At 57.4% G+C, this 18,399-nt stretch overlaps 1 protein-coding gene across 3 annotated transcripts; it reads right to left on the reverse strand.

The window, feature by feature from the left end:
• Positions 1 to 563: 563 nt before the first annotated feature.
• On the reverse strand, positions 564 to 18,015 carry CD99 (CD99 molecule (Xg blood group)). 3 transcript variants are annotated; one of them, XM_079123834.1, is made up of 9 exons: positions 17,896 to 18,015; positions 16,481 to 16,528; positions 15,855 to 15,899; positions 15,057 to 15,125; positions 11,031 to 11,078; positions 9,056 to 9,103; positions 7,662 to 7,775; positions 2,084 to 2,137; positions 564 to 1,061 (listed from the first exon to the last, which is right to left on the reverse strand). In XM_079123834.1, exons 1-9 carry the CDS (start codon positions 17,981 to 17,983, stop codon positions 1,036 to 1,038), a joined length of 540 nt encoding a protein of 179 aa, XP_078979960.1. In that variant the 5' UTR covers positions 17,984 to 18,015; the 3' UTR covers positions 564 to 1,035. The 3 variants fall into 3 exon arrangements, with proteins under 3 accessions (XP_078979960.1, XP_078979959.1, XP_078979961.1); XM_079123833.1 differs by having other exon boundaries at positions 2,084 to 2,140; positions 17,896 to 18,014; XM_079123835.1 differs by lacking the exons at positions 564 to 1,061; positions 2,084 to 2,137 and adding an exon at positions 3,566 to 5,263 and having other exon boundaries at positions 17,896 to 18,010.
• Positions 18,016 to 18,399: the final 384 nt, after the last annotated feature.

Genomic DNA, 18,399 nt, shown 5'->3' on the forward strand with positions numbered 1-18,399 from the left:
AGAATATCTGGGTACAGGGGAGTATCTGGGCACAAGGTAGCATCTGGCTGTCCAGGAGTACCTGGTTGCCTGGGAGCATCTGGCAGCAGGGAAGTACCTGGACACAAGGTAGTGTCTGGCTGTCCAGGAGTATCTGGTTGTCTGGGAGCATCTGGCAGCAGGGAAGTACCTGGACACAAGGTAGTGTCTGGCTGTCCAGGAGTATCTGGTTGTCTGGGAGCATCTGGGTGCAGGGAAGTACCTGGACACAAGGTAGTGTCTGGCTGTCCAGGAGTATCTGGTTGTCTGGGAGTATCTGGGTGCAGGGAAGTACCTGGACACAAGGTAGTGTCTGGCTGTCCAGGAGTACCTGGCTGCCTAGGAGCATCTGGGTTCAGGGGAGCATCTGGGTGCAGGGGAGTATCCGTGCCTACGTGGCCGACAGAGAGGAAAGGGGTGCAGAGAGCAAATGGCCAATCAGACGTGCGCCCGGGGTGACCACCTGTCTGTCCTGCAGCTCCCATGCGGAGCAGGGCTGGGCCCACAGCGGTCCCACCTGGTGGTGAAGGGCAGCAGTACCGTCAGTGGTTCCCAATTTCATTTTATTAGTTGGAGAAAACAGCGCAACACCCTAACCCACCCTAGGAGCGTGCAGGCGACGGGGGTGGGCAGGCCACTTGTGGCAGGAAGGGTCAGCTCCGCTTCGAAGTCCTCTGGGTGCAGGTGGCTGGTCCTCCGCCCCCAGTTCCAGCGTCCAGGTAGCTGACAGGGTCGAGGTCGGGATGACGGGGACTCGCGTAGGGTCAGCCTCTCACATCCCCGGGAACCCCAGGGACGCGAGACAAGTCCCCAAGGGGATGTCACGCTTGCTCGTCGTTGGCAACACGGGTCTGCGGCACCTCGGGACTGGGACGGAGTCCTGGGGGCGAGGCTGGCCGGCTCCCCGCACGCACGGAGGCCTCTGCCCTCCCCAGCTGGTCTTGCGAAGGCATCTCTGGCGGCCCGCGTCACCCTGCTGCGGACCGGGGACCACGTCTGGGTTCTTCCCGGGCCTCCTTACTTCTCCAAGAGTGTGCGCTGCACTGTGCGGAGAGGCGGAGAGACGGGAGGGGAGGGCGTCGTTCCGCTGCCCAGCGCGCAGCGCTTCCCTAAGCGTCCCCAGGTGGGGCTCGAGCCCCACGTGCGCTCAGACCCCGGAGTCCAACACGCACGGAGAAGGCCATTCCTGGAGGCCCCGCGGTGGCCGAGGGCACCTGCAGGAGACCCGGCCCGCCCAGCCTGGAGGGAGCACAGGCGAACCGGTTTCCCACCAGCGCTTTCTCAGGAAGGATAGAAAGTACCCGCCTTGAGCCAATTTCAGCCTCAGTTATTTTCTAAATCAGGGTCCGAGGCTTGTATGAATTTCTGAAAATCTGGGGCTGAGATTTTTCTAGACACTCATTTATGTCTCAGAAGTTTATTTTGCATGTCCGTCTTTGAAGCGTTTTGGAAGGAAGGAAGGGGGATATTTTGGTGGGGGTGGTTGTTCTGGGGGTTAACCCAGGGGTGCTTATCCACTGAGCCACCTCCCCAGCCTGTTTTATGTTTTAGTTCGAGATAGGGTCTCTCTATAAGTTGCTTAGGGGTTTGCTAAATGGCAGAGGCTGGCCTTCAACTTGCAGTCCTCCTGCCTCAGCCTCCAGAGTCCCTGGGATTACAGGCGTGGGCCACCATGCTCGGGCACATTCAGCTTGTTAGAAAGACCCTTTTTTTTTTTTTTTTTTTTTTTTTTAAGGTGACAGCAAACGCTGCCCACGAGGTATCAGAGATGTCTTTTTAATCCTCAGTGTGCTCCAGCCGGGCTCTGAGTTTGGGACACGTGTCCACTGAAGGCCACTTGGAACACTCATCAGTGCTTAGTGGAAGAGGAACTGAAAGAACCATTAATTGTCACCGGAAGCCTGAAGCCCCGCGAGTGTATATATTGACTGGCAGCCAAGCCGCCCGAAGCGGAAGGACACACCCAACGCCATAAAACCGAAATTTGAGGGTGTGGGCGGGAGAGGGAGGAGGGGAGGAGCCTCGTGGGGCAGCGGGCCAGCGGCGCCCACCTGCCCTGCCTTACCTGGTGGCTCTGCGTTCGTGCCTGCGCGGTTTTCCAAGTCGACCTCTCCTTGTTCTGCTGCAGGGAATAAAACACGCAAAGAGGCTCAGTGGAACAGCCGCGCACTGCTCAAGACGCACGGGTCACAGACCCCCGGTGGGAGCGAGTGGACGCCAGGGCTGGCTGCACCCGAGAAGGTGTCTCCAAGTCCAGAGACCCTCCAGGAGCAGGCAAGCGGCACCAGGCCCCGACTCCAACGCTCAGAAGGGGCTGATCCACTAGAACCGGCCCAGCCTGCACGTGCAGAGAGAGGGCCACGCAGGGGAAGCCGGCAGGCCTTTCCCTCTGCACCGTCCTCTCCTTCAGTGCTCAGGTGCCAGCTGAGCAACCCTAAGCCGGAGCCCAGCCTCCCCAGGCTGCAGACTCAAACCGTTCTGGATTGGGGACCTCTTCCAGCTCTGTGGGTTCTGCATCAGGGTTGCTGGAGGACCTCTGTGCAAATAAATATTCCCCCTTTGGACAAACCAGAACCCTGAAACCCAGCGTTTCACATAAGGCAGATCCAGCCTGCACTGGAAATTACGTTATCCCAGGCAGAATACATAAAGCTGATTACCCCACACTTTAATAATGAGCCTACTGCACCTTCTAGGGTAACAGGACACTTCCTCCTATCTGGTCCTCCAAACCCATCAAAAATAAAGTCAGAGACCACACAGAGGCCCAGCATCTTTTCAGAGTCTGGGAAGCGGGGGCTTTTCTTCCCTGCTCCTTCCCGGAGGGCCATCCTTGAGCTGAAAGCTGCTGCCCCAGCCCCTCTACCCGCCTGCCCTAGAAGGCAAACCCTGGTGCTGGGCATGGGGGTACACACCTGTCACCCCAGCAGCTCAGGAGGCTGAGCCAGGAGGATCTCAAGTTGGAGGCCAGACTCAGCAACTTAGCAAGGCTCTGAGCAACTTGGCAGAACCCTGTCTCTACATATAAAATAAAAAGGGCTGGGCATGTGGCTCAGTGGTTAAGCGCCCCTGGGTCCGATTCCTGGGCTTTGAAAAAACAAAAAACAAAAAAAATCAAGACCGCCCTGGTCACCAAGGGACCTGATGGACAGCTAACCGGACACGGATGGGCCAGCAAGCTGGATCCTCCCGCATCGTCTGTCTTGCTGTGATCTCTGCAGGCCAATGACATTCCCCACCCCACCTCCCGCAAACGCTTCTTTCCGACGGGGGCAGAAGCCGACAGAAGTCAGAGCACACACGAGGATGGCACGTAGCATGTGTTTATTTCTTCTCTGCATCGTTGCTAATGGGCAGGTTTACACGCAGCACGCTCTGAACCCAGAAGGAAGCCACCCAGCTCCCCGCCTCGCGAGCCATCTGTGTGTCCTTGGCTCCCAGAATTTCAACGCACGCGCCCTCCGAGGTTAGAAGACCTTCGGGTTACAAGGTGCCCGGCGCAAGAGCGCAGCGGCCACAGAAAGAGGCGCCCCCGTAAAGGAACCCCTAAACCGCACCCGCGTGAAGACACCAAAGCGCTTGAGATGAGAGTTGGCGCTATCCCAGGAAGGAAAGTTCAGAGAGGCGCCCAGGGGGTGACCAGAGAGGTGGGCCCCTGACCTACCGGCGGACGCTGCAGAGCAGACTGTAAAAGCGCAGCACCCACAACTCCGCATGCACTACGGACCAGCAAGCGCCTTCAAAACGCCGAAGAAAAAATAGAAAAATGGAAAATGTAACGGGAAACACCGCTGTGAAGTCAGGCGGCGTTTAAGGTTAAAAATTAAAACAAAAACAAAAACAACCCGCAGTCCATTGCAAACTAAGTCTGCCAGGAGCCAAAGGCAGCTCAAGGTCCATGAAGTGAACCTGGAGGCGGAATTTGCAGAGACCCCCTGGGATGCGCCCTCCGCTCCACCTGGAGTCGGCTTGGGCGTCCTGACGTCCTGACGTCAGAGACCAGGTGCAGGGTATTTTGAAAAGCAGCTTTAAAACAAATGCTCGGTGCTTGCTTTTAGGGTTAACAGCGTCCTGTAGCTAGCAGGGCGGAAAAGCGAAGGCATGCGCTCTGTGGCCATGTGCGCTGCAGGGTTCGGGTGTACGTGTTACACACACACACGCGCTGGCGCGTTTGAGACAGGGGTTGGGAGCATCTTTAGATGGCGCCCGGGCACCGCGGACTAGCAGTGGCTGATCACTCGGCCACACTGGGGGCTGAATGTCTTGAGCTCACCAAGTCTCCACCCGGTGCTGAGGCACCGACCGGCTTCACCGGGTCAGAACCGAGAATGCGTTGGACAAAGAGCCGCGGGCTATCAAGGCGACCACCACCGGCTGCCCGGATGCACAAGGACGCCCACTACCTAAAGCGCACGACCTCGCTGCGATACCACCGCCCATCCTACCCAGAACCTGCCACTCAAGCGCCCGCCAGGGAGTTAGGACAGCCTCTTAGCAAGCGGTGGAAAGAGGGGCGCTTTGTGCGCCCCAGGACAAGATGAAAAGGGACAGAGGGTCTCTGGGAAGATAGGACTTGGCTTTGAAGGGCAGGGAGAAGCTCCGTGCTCGGGCGACAATAAGACCTGGTGGACCGCCCCTCACCGGTGACCTTCAATGGCTCTGATTGTGCGATGTTTGGGCGGAGCGTTTTGTTTTCTGATAACTGAGAGTTTAACCTACTGGAGAAAACCCAGGATAGAACTTTCGAGACTGGGGAGCGGAAACAGAGGGAGGAGGGGCTCTGGGGTGAATGAGTATCGTGCGATGAGGGGTCACATCCTCATTAATGAATGGCAAAGTCCAGGTGAGGCAGGGCACTCCGCCCCGGGGCCTCTCCCTGCAGCAGAAAGGGAGGCTGGGCCTCCCCTCCTGACCTGCTGCGGAGGCATCTCAAGAGCGGGTGCGAGCCGTCCGCCTGACTCTCTTGAGTTTCAAAGAAACTCTGTTCACTCGGGTCCCTCCGCGGGCAGGGGCATCGCGCCGAGCGGCCTGAGCCCCGTGCACCCCGGGAGGCGCAAAGACGCACAGAATCTTAAGCCTGAAATCGGCCTGGGGATCCCGCGGTGAGGAAAGCGGCTAGCGGGGCGGGGCGCGCACACAGAGGCGGGCTGGCTAGGCTAGGCTGCATCTTGGGAGCGGCACGAGGGTCCTCAGGACGCTCTCCACTGGACAGGGGGCTCTGCTCCTCCCTAGGTCTTGGAGGCATCTGAAATGGAGGGACGAAAAAGAAAAGAAAATAATAATAATAATAAAGGGACCTTTGGAGAGAGGTCTGCTTGGGGCGCGTGCCGCCACAGGCAGGGATGGTGCCTGGCCCCAGCCCAAAGCAAGCCGGGTGAGAATGGATTAGACTCTGCCGGGTTAGTGGTCTCCAACTGGGACCTTGAAGCCGAAGCCCCTCCACACAGATGTCGGGGACATGGAACCCAGGCCACAAGCTGCAGCAACGGAGGCGCAAGCATCCCGTGAGTAGCCACCGCCCGAAAGAAGCTCCTACGACTGCAGATTCAGATCCGAAGAAATCGAGGGATGGCAAATCCCCGGGGGCCATAGAGACCCCGGGTGTCTTCCTAGGTCAGCTCAAAACTCCAGGCTGAAAAGCTTCTGGGTAAATCTGTCTCCAAGCAACACCTGCCTCTACCTCACCCGCCCAAGAGGAGCCTCGGGGGTTAGTTTAGCAGACAACAAAGTTGCCAATGCAGAGCGGCGACTGGAATCCGCGCGCCCTCCACGGAGAGCAAGGGTTTGTACAGACGCTGCCCAGCAAGTCCACGAGACGTCCGGAGACCATATTCCCCTCTGTCTCTCCCTAAAACCACGGTACCCGAGACACGCACTCAACTCACTTTCAAATTCAGGGGCAAATACTGAAACGTGCCTGAACCCAGAAAGAGGGGCAGCCTCGCGGGACGCCGGTGGAGTCCGCAGGAAAGGAACCTGGTTTGCTCTCCGGGTCAACACAGGTCGTTTTACTGGTCAGTGGTATCAGTGCCCCTTGCTAAAGGAAGAAGCACCACCTTGCTCCCTTGCTGGGGTGCGTCCTTCCTGAGCAAACGGGTCTCACTGCCCCCCAGCTGGACAGCAGGCTGTGACTCTGGAAGACCCCAGGAACACAACAAAATTTTCCTATCAACGTCACTTCTCAGCTGTTTCTAGGAGGAGTAGGTCTTGTCTTTTCCCTCTTGGTTCTAATCATAGATCTTTGGTGCCATCTCCTTGAATGTGGGGTATTTGTCCGTTTGAACGCCTGTGTCACATACAAGTATTAAGAGACAAGAGGCTGAGGCAGGAGGATCACAAGGTGGAGGCCGGCCTCAGCAACATAGTGAGGTCCTAAGCAACTTAGTGAGACCCAGTCTTAAATAAATAAATAAATAAATAAATAAATAAATAAATAAAAAGGGCAGGGGACATGGCTCAGTGGTAAAGCACCCCTGGATTCAATCCCCAGTACCAAGAGGCTGAGGCAGGAGGATCGCAAGGTGGAGGCCGGCCTCAGCAACATAGTGAGGTTCTAAGCAACTTAGTGAGACCCAGTCTCAAAATAAATAAATAAATAAATAAATAAATAAATAAATAAATAAATAGGGCAGGGGACATGGCTCAGTGGTAAAGCACCCCTGGATTCAATCCCCAGTACCAAAATAAAATAAAATAAAATAAATAAAATAAAATCCCGGGAGATCTCCAGTGTTGGAAGCTGCCTTCAGCAGCACCTATTCAGATCCTCAGTAAATCTCTCCAGGGTCCTGGAAAGGCTGCGCTTTGGCGGGCGAAGTCAATGCCAAGCGAGGATAACGACTTAAAATCACAGGGAGGGCTGGGGAGTTGACAGTCAGCCGCTTGGCAGACCCGAGAGTTCTGCAAGAACAGAGGGGTGCCTGGGATCCCCGGAATCCCCAGAAAACACCCCAGAGCCCAGCGCTGGACGGGCAGCCCTCCAAGACGAAAGAGGAGACCTCACCCGGAGACGCATGCAGCTTGCGCTTCCGAGGATTCCCTACTCCTCGACTTGGAGCGAAGTCCTTGCGTCACTGAGGAACTTTTGAGCCTCAGGTCCCAACCCACCTGATGAGCGAGCGCACCAGACTTTTGGTCCGGAAGGCGCCACTCTTCCAACCCTCCATGGGCATGTGGACCCCGCCCAAGATCCTAGCTGGTTATCTGGTTGTGCCAGATCGGGAAGGGGCCGCTCCCCATTTCTGGGTGGGACTCCCCCCTGGGCGCGGCAGAAAGCAAGGCAACAGCCAGCCTTGGCCCTGACCCAGCGCTGCCCCTGCCACTGGTCAGTGGTGATGAGTCAACTAGAAGCGGAAGGAAGACTTCTGCACCGACTTCCTCACGTGGCTGTCCCGCCGCGAAGCCCCCGCACATCTCGAAGCCCATGCGCTTCACCCCCAAGCACACCCAGCACACGCAGCGGGGCAGCGAGCGACCTGTGCGCATGGTTATGAGGCCGAGCAGGGCCTCCGCGGAGGCCGCCCAGGCCGGACTCCAGAGCTAGTGCGGACGCATGGAGTCCCAGCCGTGCGCACTCGCCGTGAGTCAGCAGGAGCGTCCTCGCCTGTCAAGGACGCCCCGGGGGCGTCAGCGGTGCGCCTCACCGTTTTCTTTGAAGCACAGCTTCTTCTTCTGGTAGGCGATGAAGCTGGAAATGGCTCCGGCCACTGCCACCACCACGGCCCCCACGATGCCGGGCACCACGCCCTGGGAATTGGCTGCGGAAGGAAGAGAGACAAGTCAACGATTCCGGGTGCGGATGGAGATGAGGCCAGCGCAGCTGGCCAGCAGAGGCGGTGGCCCCAGGGACCACTGGCCACGCCACCTAGGAAGGAGAGGCGGCGCTCCCGTCCCCAAGGAGGAGACCCCAGACGCCACCAGGAGGGGACAACACAACCTCTCAGTCTCGGCAAAAACGCAGCCTCATACGGACACCTTCTGTTCCCTTGGCACCTGGTCGAGTTTTGAGCTGGGCCGGCGGGTGGAGGCCCCGAGAGAGGCAGGACCCCTGGGCCCCCCAGGAGATGTCCCCCTCTCGGAGGGCTGCTCCCTAACCTCTGCAGCTCCCCAGCTCCCCCAAGTCCTCTTCGTGACTTTCGATCTCTCTCCCTCTCCCTCTTTTTCCTGTGCTGATTTTTGCAGAGAAATCCTTTCGGTCATTACTCTCTTGTGCCTTGACGCAGACAGTGAAGTGGCCCGGGTTCCCGGGTGCCCGGGTCGCACGCTCAAGAAATCCCTGCGCCCGTCAAGGGAGCCGCAGGCGGGGCCTCTGCTCAAGGGCGAAATGGGACTCAGGAGCTCGTCCGCCCAACGGGCTCCTGCCTTGGCGTCCAGCGTGGGGGACGCACAGGGCGTGGGGCTGGGGGCTCTGGAACTAAAAAGCGGGTCCCCTACAAACAGTTCCGTCTATCTCAGAGGCAGAAGCACCAAGTGCCAATGTCACACGAGAAGAGGGGCGGGCGGGGGCTCCCAGAGGAGAAGAAAGCGGGAAGGAGCCCGAGCAGCCACGTCCAGCTGGGCAGGGAAATGGGTCCTCGGATTGGGCCGAGAGCCAGAGCCGGGCAGTCTGGAGCTTTCCCAGCAGAGAGCAGAGACGCGGAAGGACGTGGAGGTGCAATGACCTCAGCAACCCGCCTCTGCCGGGGACCTACCACACCGCACCCCAGGGATGGCCCGATTATGATGTGTCCGCTGAAAAGAAAAAAAAAAAAAAAACTAAAAGCGGACAGAAGGAGGGAGAGATTCGATCGTTTACTTATTTGCTGAAAGAGCCAAGTGGCCACCGGGACTCCAACGGGGACTTTGCCTCCGAGGGCCGGATCTCAGCAGCTACCACGGAGGCCCAGCTGTCCCAGCGTGATTGACAGGCAGCCACCAGGGCGCCTGCCCAGATCCTTAGGGATCATGCAAGTACCACGCCTTAGCTCTGGGAAACGGCAGGTCCCCCATCCCTTGAACCCGAGAGGAGAAGAAAGAGGGCAGTGACTCCCGTACGTACTCTCCTGTCCCTCGTTCCTGTGGCTGCCACCGTCTGCACCACCTTGTCCTGCAAAAGAAGACCAAGGCTGTTGACCCCTCCCGCTGGGAGGAGGACGGGAGGCAGAGCCCAGATGGGCCCTGCGACCGGAAGGACAGGAAGATCCCTTCTGCCGTGGAAAGGGCCACTCCATTCCCTTCTCCATGCATCCAGAATGTTCCCTGAAGTCCCGCAAGCCAACCAGTGGGTCCCCACTTGGGTGGAAACTGGAGGAGGTAGAGCCTGGTGCAGGGTCTCTGGCCATTAGCAGCATGACCTTTTAGGGCACCCAGGACCCCAAACCTCTCCACCTGTCCATTTCTGCTTCCTGTCCATGAGCTGAGAAGCTCAGCTCCACCACTGAACCCCCACCGCTCACCATGTTGGATCATCTCACCACAGGCCAGCAAGGGGGCCTACCACCCACCTGCCATGTTGGATCATCTCACCACAGGCCAGCAAGGGGCCAACCACCCACCGGCCATGTTGGATCATCTCACCACAGGCCAGCAAGGGGGCCTACCACCCACCTGCCATGTTGGATCATCTCACCACAGGCCAGCAAGGGGGCCTACCACCCACCTGCCATGTTGGATTATCTCACCACAGGCCAAAATAAAGGGGGCCAACCAGCCACCCGCCATGTTGGATTATCTCACCACATGCCAAAATAAAGGGGGCCAACCAGCCACCCGCCATGTTGGATTATCTCACCACAGGCCAGAAAGGGGGCCAGCCAGCCACCGGCCATGTTGGATTATCTCACCACAGGCCAGCAAGGGGCCAGCCAGCCACCGGCCATGTTGGATCATCTTACCACAGGCCAGAAAGGGGCCAACCACCCACCCGCCATGTGGGATTATCTCACCACAGGCCAACAAGCGGGCCAACCAGCCACCTGCCATGTTGGATTATCTCACCACAGGCCAAAATAAAGGGGGCCAACCAACCACCCGCCATGTTGGATTATCTCACCACATGCCAAAATAAAGGGGGCCAACCAGCCACCCGCCATGTTGGATTATCTCACCACAGGCCAAAAGGAAGGGGGCCAACCAGCCACCCACCATGTTGGATTATCTCACCACAGGCCAGAAAGGGGGCCAGCCAGCCACCCGCCATGTTGGATTATCTCACCATAGGCCAGCAAGAGGCCAGCCACCCACCCACCATGTTGGATTATCTCATCACAGGCCAGCAAGGGGCCAGCCAGCCACCTGCCATGTTGGATCATCTCACCACAGGCCAGCAAGGGGCCAACCAGCTACCCGCCATGTTGGATTATCTCACCCCAGGCCAAAAGAAAGGGGGCCAACCACCCACCCGCCATGTTGGATCATCTCACCACAGGCCAGCATGAGGCCAACCAGCCACCCGCCATGTTGGATTATCTCAGCACAGGCCAGCAAGGGGCCAGCCAGCCACCCACCATGTTGGACCATCTCACCACAGGCCAAAAGGAAGGGGGCCAGCCAGTCCTGGTCTGGAGGCTCCCAAACCATCAGCCCAATAAACCTTTTTATAAGCTGGCTTCTGACAGGTGTTTGGTTACAAGGACACTTTTCCAATGTCACAGTGGCCAGCTGGCATGATTTGCACGACTCACATCCCTTCATTTTGGGGGGACGCCAAATTCCACAGGGATAAACTGTATCCAAGCATCTAATCATGTGGGATTTCATTAGCAGTGCTCAGGAGTCTGGAAGAACACAGGTGGGCGGATGGATCGGGAGACCCCCACCCTAGGCAGGGGAGCCTCAAAAACAGAGGGAGCCCCTTCCCGCCAGTGCCTCCAGGGATCCGACCTCACGTCCCGTGCCCTGGAAGCACCTGCAAACACCACAGCCCCAAAGAGGTGTCCGTGCCTCTGAGAGAGATGTCCCGGAGAACCGAGGGTCATACCCAGGGTCTGCTGGGCAGCTGCCCAGTGCCGGGTGGGACGAAGAGAGGAACTTACCATCGTTTCCAGAAGTCCCGTCTAAGAGGTCAGTGTCTGAAAATCCACCTAGGAAGACAGAAAGGAAAGAGAGCAGCTGGGTCAGGCTGGGACTAACAGGAGCGTCCCAATGTCTTGGAGGGAAGGGAAAATGTCACGAGAATCAAATGCAGATCAGGCGGATCCCATGGAAGGACCCCCTCACGGAAGCCACCTCTGCAACGTCCGATCTCAGGCCGAGCATCCCGAATCCAAGACCAGAGGTTCCAAAGGCAAAACTTCCTGAGTGCGGACATCACACAGCACACGGAAAATTCCATACCCGGCTGCGTGGACCAGCCACAGCTGAAATGCAGGTGCATTGAAATCACCATTTAAAAGTGCCTTTGGTGGCAAAGATGTGGGAAAAGGTCCACTTATGCATGGCTGGTGGGAATGCAAGATGGTGCAGCCACTCTGGAAAGCAGTGTGGAGGCTCCTCAGGAAACTTGGAATGGACCCACTATCTGACCCAGCTAGCCCACTCCTCAGTTTATACCCAAAGGACTTAAAATCAGCATACTAGAGTGACGCAGCCACATCAGTGTTTATAGCAGCTCAATTCACAATAGCTAAACTATGGAACCAACCTGGTTGCATTCAACAGATGAGTGGATAAAGAAAATGTGGTACATCTACACAGTGGAATATTATGCAGCCATAAAGAATGAAATTATGGCATTTGCTAGTAAACTGGAGAATATCATGCTAAGTGAAATAGGCCAAGTCCAAAATACCAAAGGCTGAATGTTTCTTCTGATATGCAGATGCTAATCCACAATAAGCAACAGGGAAAGGGAAGAATAAAGGTACTTTAGATTAGGTAGAGCAGGGTGAAGGGAGGGAAGGGTGTGGGTAGGAGGACAGTAGAGCGAATTGGACATTATTACCCTGTGTGCATGTATGATCACATGACCTGTGTGATTCTACATCACGAACAGCCCGAGGCATGAGAAGTCAGAGTCCATCACATCTGATGTGTCACAGTGCACTCTCCTGTCACGTACGATCGATGAGAACAAAAACAATAATAATAATAAAAATAAAATAAAATGAACTTGGCTTTGGACAATGTGCACACGGTGTACCTGAGGCAAGAATGAACCTTGCGTCTGGACCTGGGTCTGATCCTCACCAGGGGAGAGCAAACCGTCCGCAATCCAAACGCAAACTCAAACTCCAAAACGCTTCTGGTCCCCGGCATTCGGGATAAGCGATGCTCAGCCCGGGAAATCGATTCTCCTTCTGGGTCCAAACTCATATAAACGAGTCTGACTGAGAACTCTTCTCTTCACCCCAAGAAAGGTGACCGGGAAAAGAAATGGGCACCGAGCATTCTGGCCAGGGTCAGGAGGACGTTTCTGAGCCCTCGGGGGCTCTGGCTCAGCCGCGTAGCTCTGTCTGGCCGACGGTGTGAGCGAATGGGATACGTGGAGCCACTTTATCAAAGCACCTTGGGGCTCTGTGTTCCTGCCCTTTCAGAATGGACCCAGGTGAGTCAGTGGACAGTGTTGGAAGAAGACCCCGTCACGCAGGCCGAGCCCACCCCAAACGAGCCAATGGCAGAAAGGTACAGGAGAAGGCCATGCCGCGATCAGCAAGCCCGGCGCAGACTCGTGAGGACCGACGGGTTAATCAGAGGAAACGACGACGTGGGGATGTTTGTTACGCAGCAAAGAGCTAGCCGATACACCCGAAGATCCATCCACCGTTTAACGAGACCGATCACGCCCACGCGGACTCCGCTTTCACGGATTCGAGGACGCGTTTCAGACAAAGGCACGCGGCTAGACACTCGGTCACATCCCCGGGGTTCCCGGGAGGGGGGACAAAGGACCTCAGCACAGGCCCGTCAAGACGTTTCCTGTGTAGTCCGGCTGAGGAAAGGAAAGGGAACTGGAGAAGAAGGAAGATACTTCCTGAAATGAGAAATTAGGAGAAAAAAGGAAAGGAAAACTTTGAAGATCATTTCCAGAAAAATCAGTGACCGTTTTCTCAGAGAAGCTGAGAAACGGGCAGAAAACCATCAGGATTTAAAAAGAGCTGCTGATTACGCGGCTCACCCGGGAAAAGGCACAGCAGTCCTCTTCGGGTTACGGACTCCTAAAGAGAAAAGTGAGCGACGTAGAAATAATAATAATGAAGACGGTTCCATTATCTTCATTATTACTCATTATGGGTCATTAGCAATTATTTCATTATATTATTCGTTATTAATGATCATTATCAATAATTGTTTCATTGATATTATTCACGATGAATGGAGTGCTTTTATCCTTCGGTGGAAATGACACAGAAACGTGTTCCTCCTAGGAAAGCAGGAGTCGAAAATAACTGAGAAATACGTGCGTACAAATAACAGGGAGAGAGGCTCCGAGGAGAAGAGAATTCCAAGGGGAAACGGAATTCCCGAGCTTTTGGTAACATGGCCGCAGTCTCTAAATCCATTCAGAGTTTCAATCATTCAAATGAAAATTTGAAAAAAAAAAGAAGAAGAAGAAAATTTGAAAAAAAAAAAAAAAACAAGAAGGGGTTTCCTTTTCCCAAGAGAGAAGGGAGTCAAAGAGAAAATGACTTATAATGAACGGGGGAAAATAAACAGCCACCCAAGAGTCGGGGAAGCCAAATAAATATACAAAAAAAAACACAAAGAAAGCCGGATTTGGTGGTGCCCGCCTGTCATCCTAGTGGCTCGGGAGGCTGAGGCTGGAGGATCCCACGTGGGAGGCCAGCCTCAGCAGCTTAGTGAGACTCCAAGCAAGTGAGGGAAGACCCTGACTCTAAATAAAATAGAAAAAGGGCTGGGGATGTGGCTCAGGGGTTGAGCACCCCCGGCTTCAATCCCTGGTATTAAAAAAACCGTGGTGCGCACACATATTCCGAATTAGAGATTGAGCAGATTATACTATATAATAAGTGCAGTATGGGATTGAAACTCATGAGCAATAAAATATAAAACGAGGTGGAAACTGCTTCAGAGAATATCAGGAAAACATGTGAGGACAAAAGATGGACAAAAGAGGACAAAAGCTGGAACAAAAGATGGATCCATCCATCGATTGAGTTTGGTACCCGGGATGGAACACAGGGGCCCTCAACCACTGAGCCACCTCCCCGGTCCTTTTTATTTATTTTATTTTATTTTGAGACAGGGTCTCCGTTGCTGAGGCTGGCCTCCACCTGAGGCTGGCCTCCAATCCTCCTGCCTCAGCCTCTCCAGTTGCTAGAATGAGAGGTGTGTGCCACCGAGCCCGGCTAGATCGGTACTTTCCTTGAAAGTTTCTCCCATTGAAACTGATACATAAAATGCCGGGGGGTTGGGGGGAGGGCTGGAATTTACCAAAATGCCCACAGGATCCAACACAGAAGCGATACGTGTGCAAGGTGATGGGGATGCTCCACAGGAGGCTGAGGCAGGAGGATTGCAAGTTGGAGGCCAGCCTCTGTGAGTCAGCAAGGCCTTAGAAACTCAGCGAGACCCTGTCTGTAGATGAAATATAAAAAGGGCTGGGGCTGGGGCTCAGGGGTTCAGCACCCCTGGAGTTCAATCCCCAGCATCAAAAAATTTAAAAATAAAACCACAAAATAAAGAAGCAAGCGTCTGTGTGTCTGGCACAGCTGCAAGGCCAGGGTTCTGAGCAATATCTGCGTTTCCTGTGTTGAAAATCAAAACAAATACATACGCAACCACCAAAGCCAAGAAAAAACCATAAAACTCTGCAGTTCCGTTGACCCTTTGAGGTGAGGAAACCGGGGCTCGCTGTTTGTCCTGAGGACCTGGCGGTGCCAGAAGGGTCTCCTGGGACACGAAGGCTTCCTGCAAACCCCCGGCTCCCCCCAGGAAGGGTCCCGTGGAGTCTCCCAAGTCCAGCGGCCAAGCAAATACCCAACCCCGAGCCCAGAGAGCCCCCTGGAGGGACAGGCGGCTTCCCAGACCCGAGGAGCAGCAGCCCCGGGCGGAGAAGGGCGGGATCTCGGCCGCACACGGTCGGGGTGGGTCCTTCTTACCCGAGGTGCCCGGCGGGTTGGGCTGGGGCCTGGGCTGGGGCCTGGGCTGCTTCGGCGACGCCGGCTCATCTGTGGAGGACACAGCCGTGAGTCACCGGGGTCCGCGTGGTCACTGAGGGGCCGGGAAGCTCCTGGGTCTCCCCAGGATGCACCCAGCAGCCAGGAAGCAGGGACACCCCCGACCACGGCCCCCCGTCACCCGCCCCCAGCTGCTGAGCCCAGGGCTTCCCCTGGATGCCCGACCCCGGGGGCCTGGCGCCATGCAAAGCTCCTTCCCAGCCTCAACCCAACCAGTGGACGAATCTTTGATGGGATTAACTGGGTGCAGCGGAGGCAGGAGGGGTGCGGCTGGAGGAGGCGGGCGCCGTCCTGGCTTCGGGGTGTACATTCTGCAGCTGGAGAGTGGACCCTCTCTCCGCTTCCCCATCACCGTGGGCACGGCTTCCCTCCGCCACACCGACCTCCGTGATGTCCAGCCTCGCCCTGGAGCCTCCAGGGATGGAGGCTGCTGTCTACGGGCTGGGACCTCGGAGAGCGTGCGCCCCCAGATCTAGGGTGCCTCCACCGCGGTCCTCCTGCTCGTGACTTTAGGCACAGCATCGACACAGCGGATGGAGACAGCAGCCCGCAGGCCGGGATCGTGAAATAAAGGCGGGCGCGGGATTTAAACAAACCAGTTAACAAGGAAATCAGCCGCCCGCACCACCCGCAGCCCCGCGGCTGAGGGACTCCCTAGCTTTCCACGGGTTAAGAAGAAAAAGCACGAGGCCTAAACACGGGAGACGGGAGCTCACTCACCATGTCCTCCGCCGGCAAGAGCGTCCTCCAAACTAAAGTCGTCCCCTAAAAGTGGGAAACGGGGTCGATTTCAAAGTCCTGCTCCCAGGGCTCTCGCACAGATGCGCGCGTCACCGGGGGCGGGGCAGCAGGACCCAGCGCTTACGACCAGGCTCAAACCCCAAAGCGGAGGCTGGAACAGGAGGACGGGCCTCGGCCAGCCTCCCTGGCGAGCCTCCGAGCTCGCCGCACCTCTGCAGCGACCCCGCACGCCAGGCTGTGGGTCGGCAACTGCGCCCCCCGCATGCACAGAGCTCTGCAGGGGGTTCTCTGTTCTGGGAGAGCCCATAGCACGTCCCCCCGCGGAGGCCCGGACCTCCTCAGGGTCCCAGAGCCTCATCCTGACCTAATGGCTTCTGTCCCCACCACACCGTGAGACAGGCGGCCATCGTTCCTACAGACAGACAGCCTCCGTGGGACGGCAGGCTCACATCTGTCATCCCAGTGGCTCTGGAAGCTGAGGCAGGAGGATGCCAAGTTGGAGGTCAGCCTCAGCCACTTAGATCCTACGCAAGCATCTAAGAATTCAGAGGGAGCAAGAATCTCCTCTTTCTTTTTTTTGCCTGATGGGGACTTTATCTTCTTACCATCACTGGGCTTTTTTGGAGGGAGAGTTGGTTTCTTCTCATCGTCCCCTAAAAAGAAATTAAAAAAAGAGAAAAATCAGAGAGAGTGAACCTGGGCCAGCCGACCATGTCCCTCACACGGTGACCACTCGGATACGACCCTGTGGGCCTGGCATGGCTGGCTGCACCTCAGGCCCCAGGGCTTCCCCTGCCCCGGCTCTCCTGGCCTCCCTTCTGTGCATTGACCCCTTTATTTCTAACTGAGCTTTATAGATACAGTCTCATATTTTGGAAGGACCACTCATTTCCTGAGAAACGTCCACAGGCCGCGTTCAACATGGTTTCCCCTGGAGGTCCCAGACCTCAAGGTGAAGGGTGGCCCAGGACAGAGAGGGGGCCGCCCCCTTTAAGAACGGAAGCTGGGCCAGGGGTGGGAGGACACGCCTGTTGTCCCAGCAGCTGGGGAGGCTGGGGCAGGAGGATCGTGAGTTAGAGGCCAGCCTCAGCAACTTAGCAAGATCCTGTCTGAAAATAATAAAAAAAGGCTAGGGATGTGGCTCAGCAGTTAAGCATCCAGTGCAGGGTCCTGAGAGGAGCTCCCCCTGGTCAGGTGGCCCTGAGGCCATGGCCGTGTCCTCACAAGAGACAGAAGAGGAGACACAGACACAGAGGAGGAGCCACGTGGAGACGGAGGCAGAGGCTGGAGGGCTGGGGCCACCAGCCCAGGGCCGCCTGGAGCCCCAGGAGCTGGACACCATGGGAAGAGGCTGGTCCTGTCCACATCTTGACCCAGAACCTGTGGGGGACCTGGTGTGGACACAGGTCTCTGCAGAGGCAGTGAGTGCAGGGTCCTGAGAGGAGCTCCTCCTGGGCAGGTGGCCTGAGGCCATGGCCGTGTCCTCACAAGAGACAGAAGAGGAGACAGACACAGAGGAGGAGCCACGTGGAGACGGAGGCAGAGGCTGGAGGGCTGGGGCCACCAGCCCAGGGCCACCTGGAGCCCAGGAGCTGGAGAGGCGGGAAGGAGCCTCCTGGAGCCCATGGAGGGGCTGAGCCTCTGGTCCCAGCCTCCGCCCTGCAGGCTGGGGGAGTAACTCCCGCCTCTGCTTCCCTGGTTCTGTTGCAGCCCCCCTAGAGAATGACCATCAGGAGGCGGCTCCCGAGCCGAGCCCGGCACAGGGACAAGGGGCCAGGTGGATGCCTCTCCCAGCTCGGGGGTCTCTGAAGAAGAGAGGGAGGCCGAGGTGACGTCAGGTCCGGGACAGAGAGAGCAGATGCCCGTGGCCCCCTCCCCTGCCCGGCCGCAGGCGCAGGGCTCCCAGGTCCCCATGTCCAGGGCCTGAGCCGGGGCAGCGCCCGGGTGGACCTGGCTGGCCCCGCGTCCCCGCCCGTCCCTGCGCTGAGGGAGGCTGCCGAGAGGCTGGCCAGCTACTCACCGAGGGCGTCGGCCAGGTCAAACCCGTGATCTAGAAGGAAAGGGAAGCCAGGGTCAGCCATCAGGAGGGGCAGGGACGTCCCCGCCATGCCGTCCGCGGCTCTGAGCAGCCTGGACGCTCCGCGTCCCAGATGCCGCTTTCCACGCCCGACAGGGAGACCTGTGTGGGGCCCGAGGGCGACGGCCTCTGGGGTGACCCGGCGGGAAGCGGGGACAGACCCGCCGCGGGGCCTCCGGGGAGCAGGCGGGTTTAAAGCCGAGTCCCCTGGGGTCGCCCTGCCGGGGAGGCGCCAGTCACCCCTGCTCAGGTGGCTGCGGCCACGGTGCGTGTGGGACTGTGTGTCGGGAGGTCGGGCGTGCCTGAGTGTGTCCACATGTGCAGGGGCCTGTGCGTGCGCGCCCGCGAGTGTGCACACGTGCATCCGTGGGGGCTGAGGTTGGGTGGGCTGTGTGGCCGTGGTTTTGTGTGTGCACTTGTGTAGCTGGGTGGGTGTGCACCGTGTGC

The sequence above is a fragment of the Sciurus vulgaris genome (genome assembly GCF_902686455.1).
Source record: "Sciurus vulgaris genome assembly, chromosome: X".
Taxonomy (NCBI): Eukaryota; Metazoa; Chordata; class Mammalia; order Rodentia; family Sciuridae; genus Sciurus; species Sciurus vulgaris.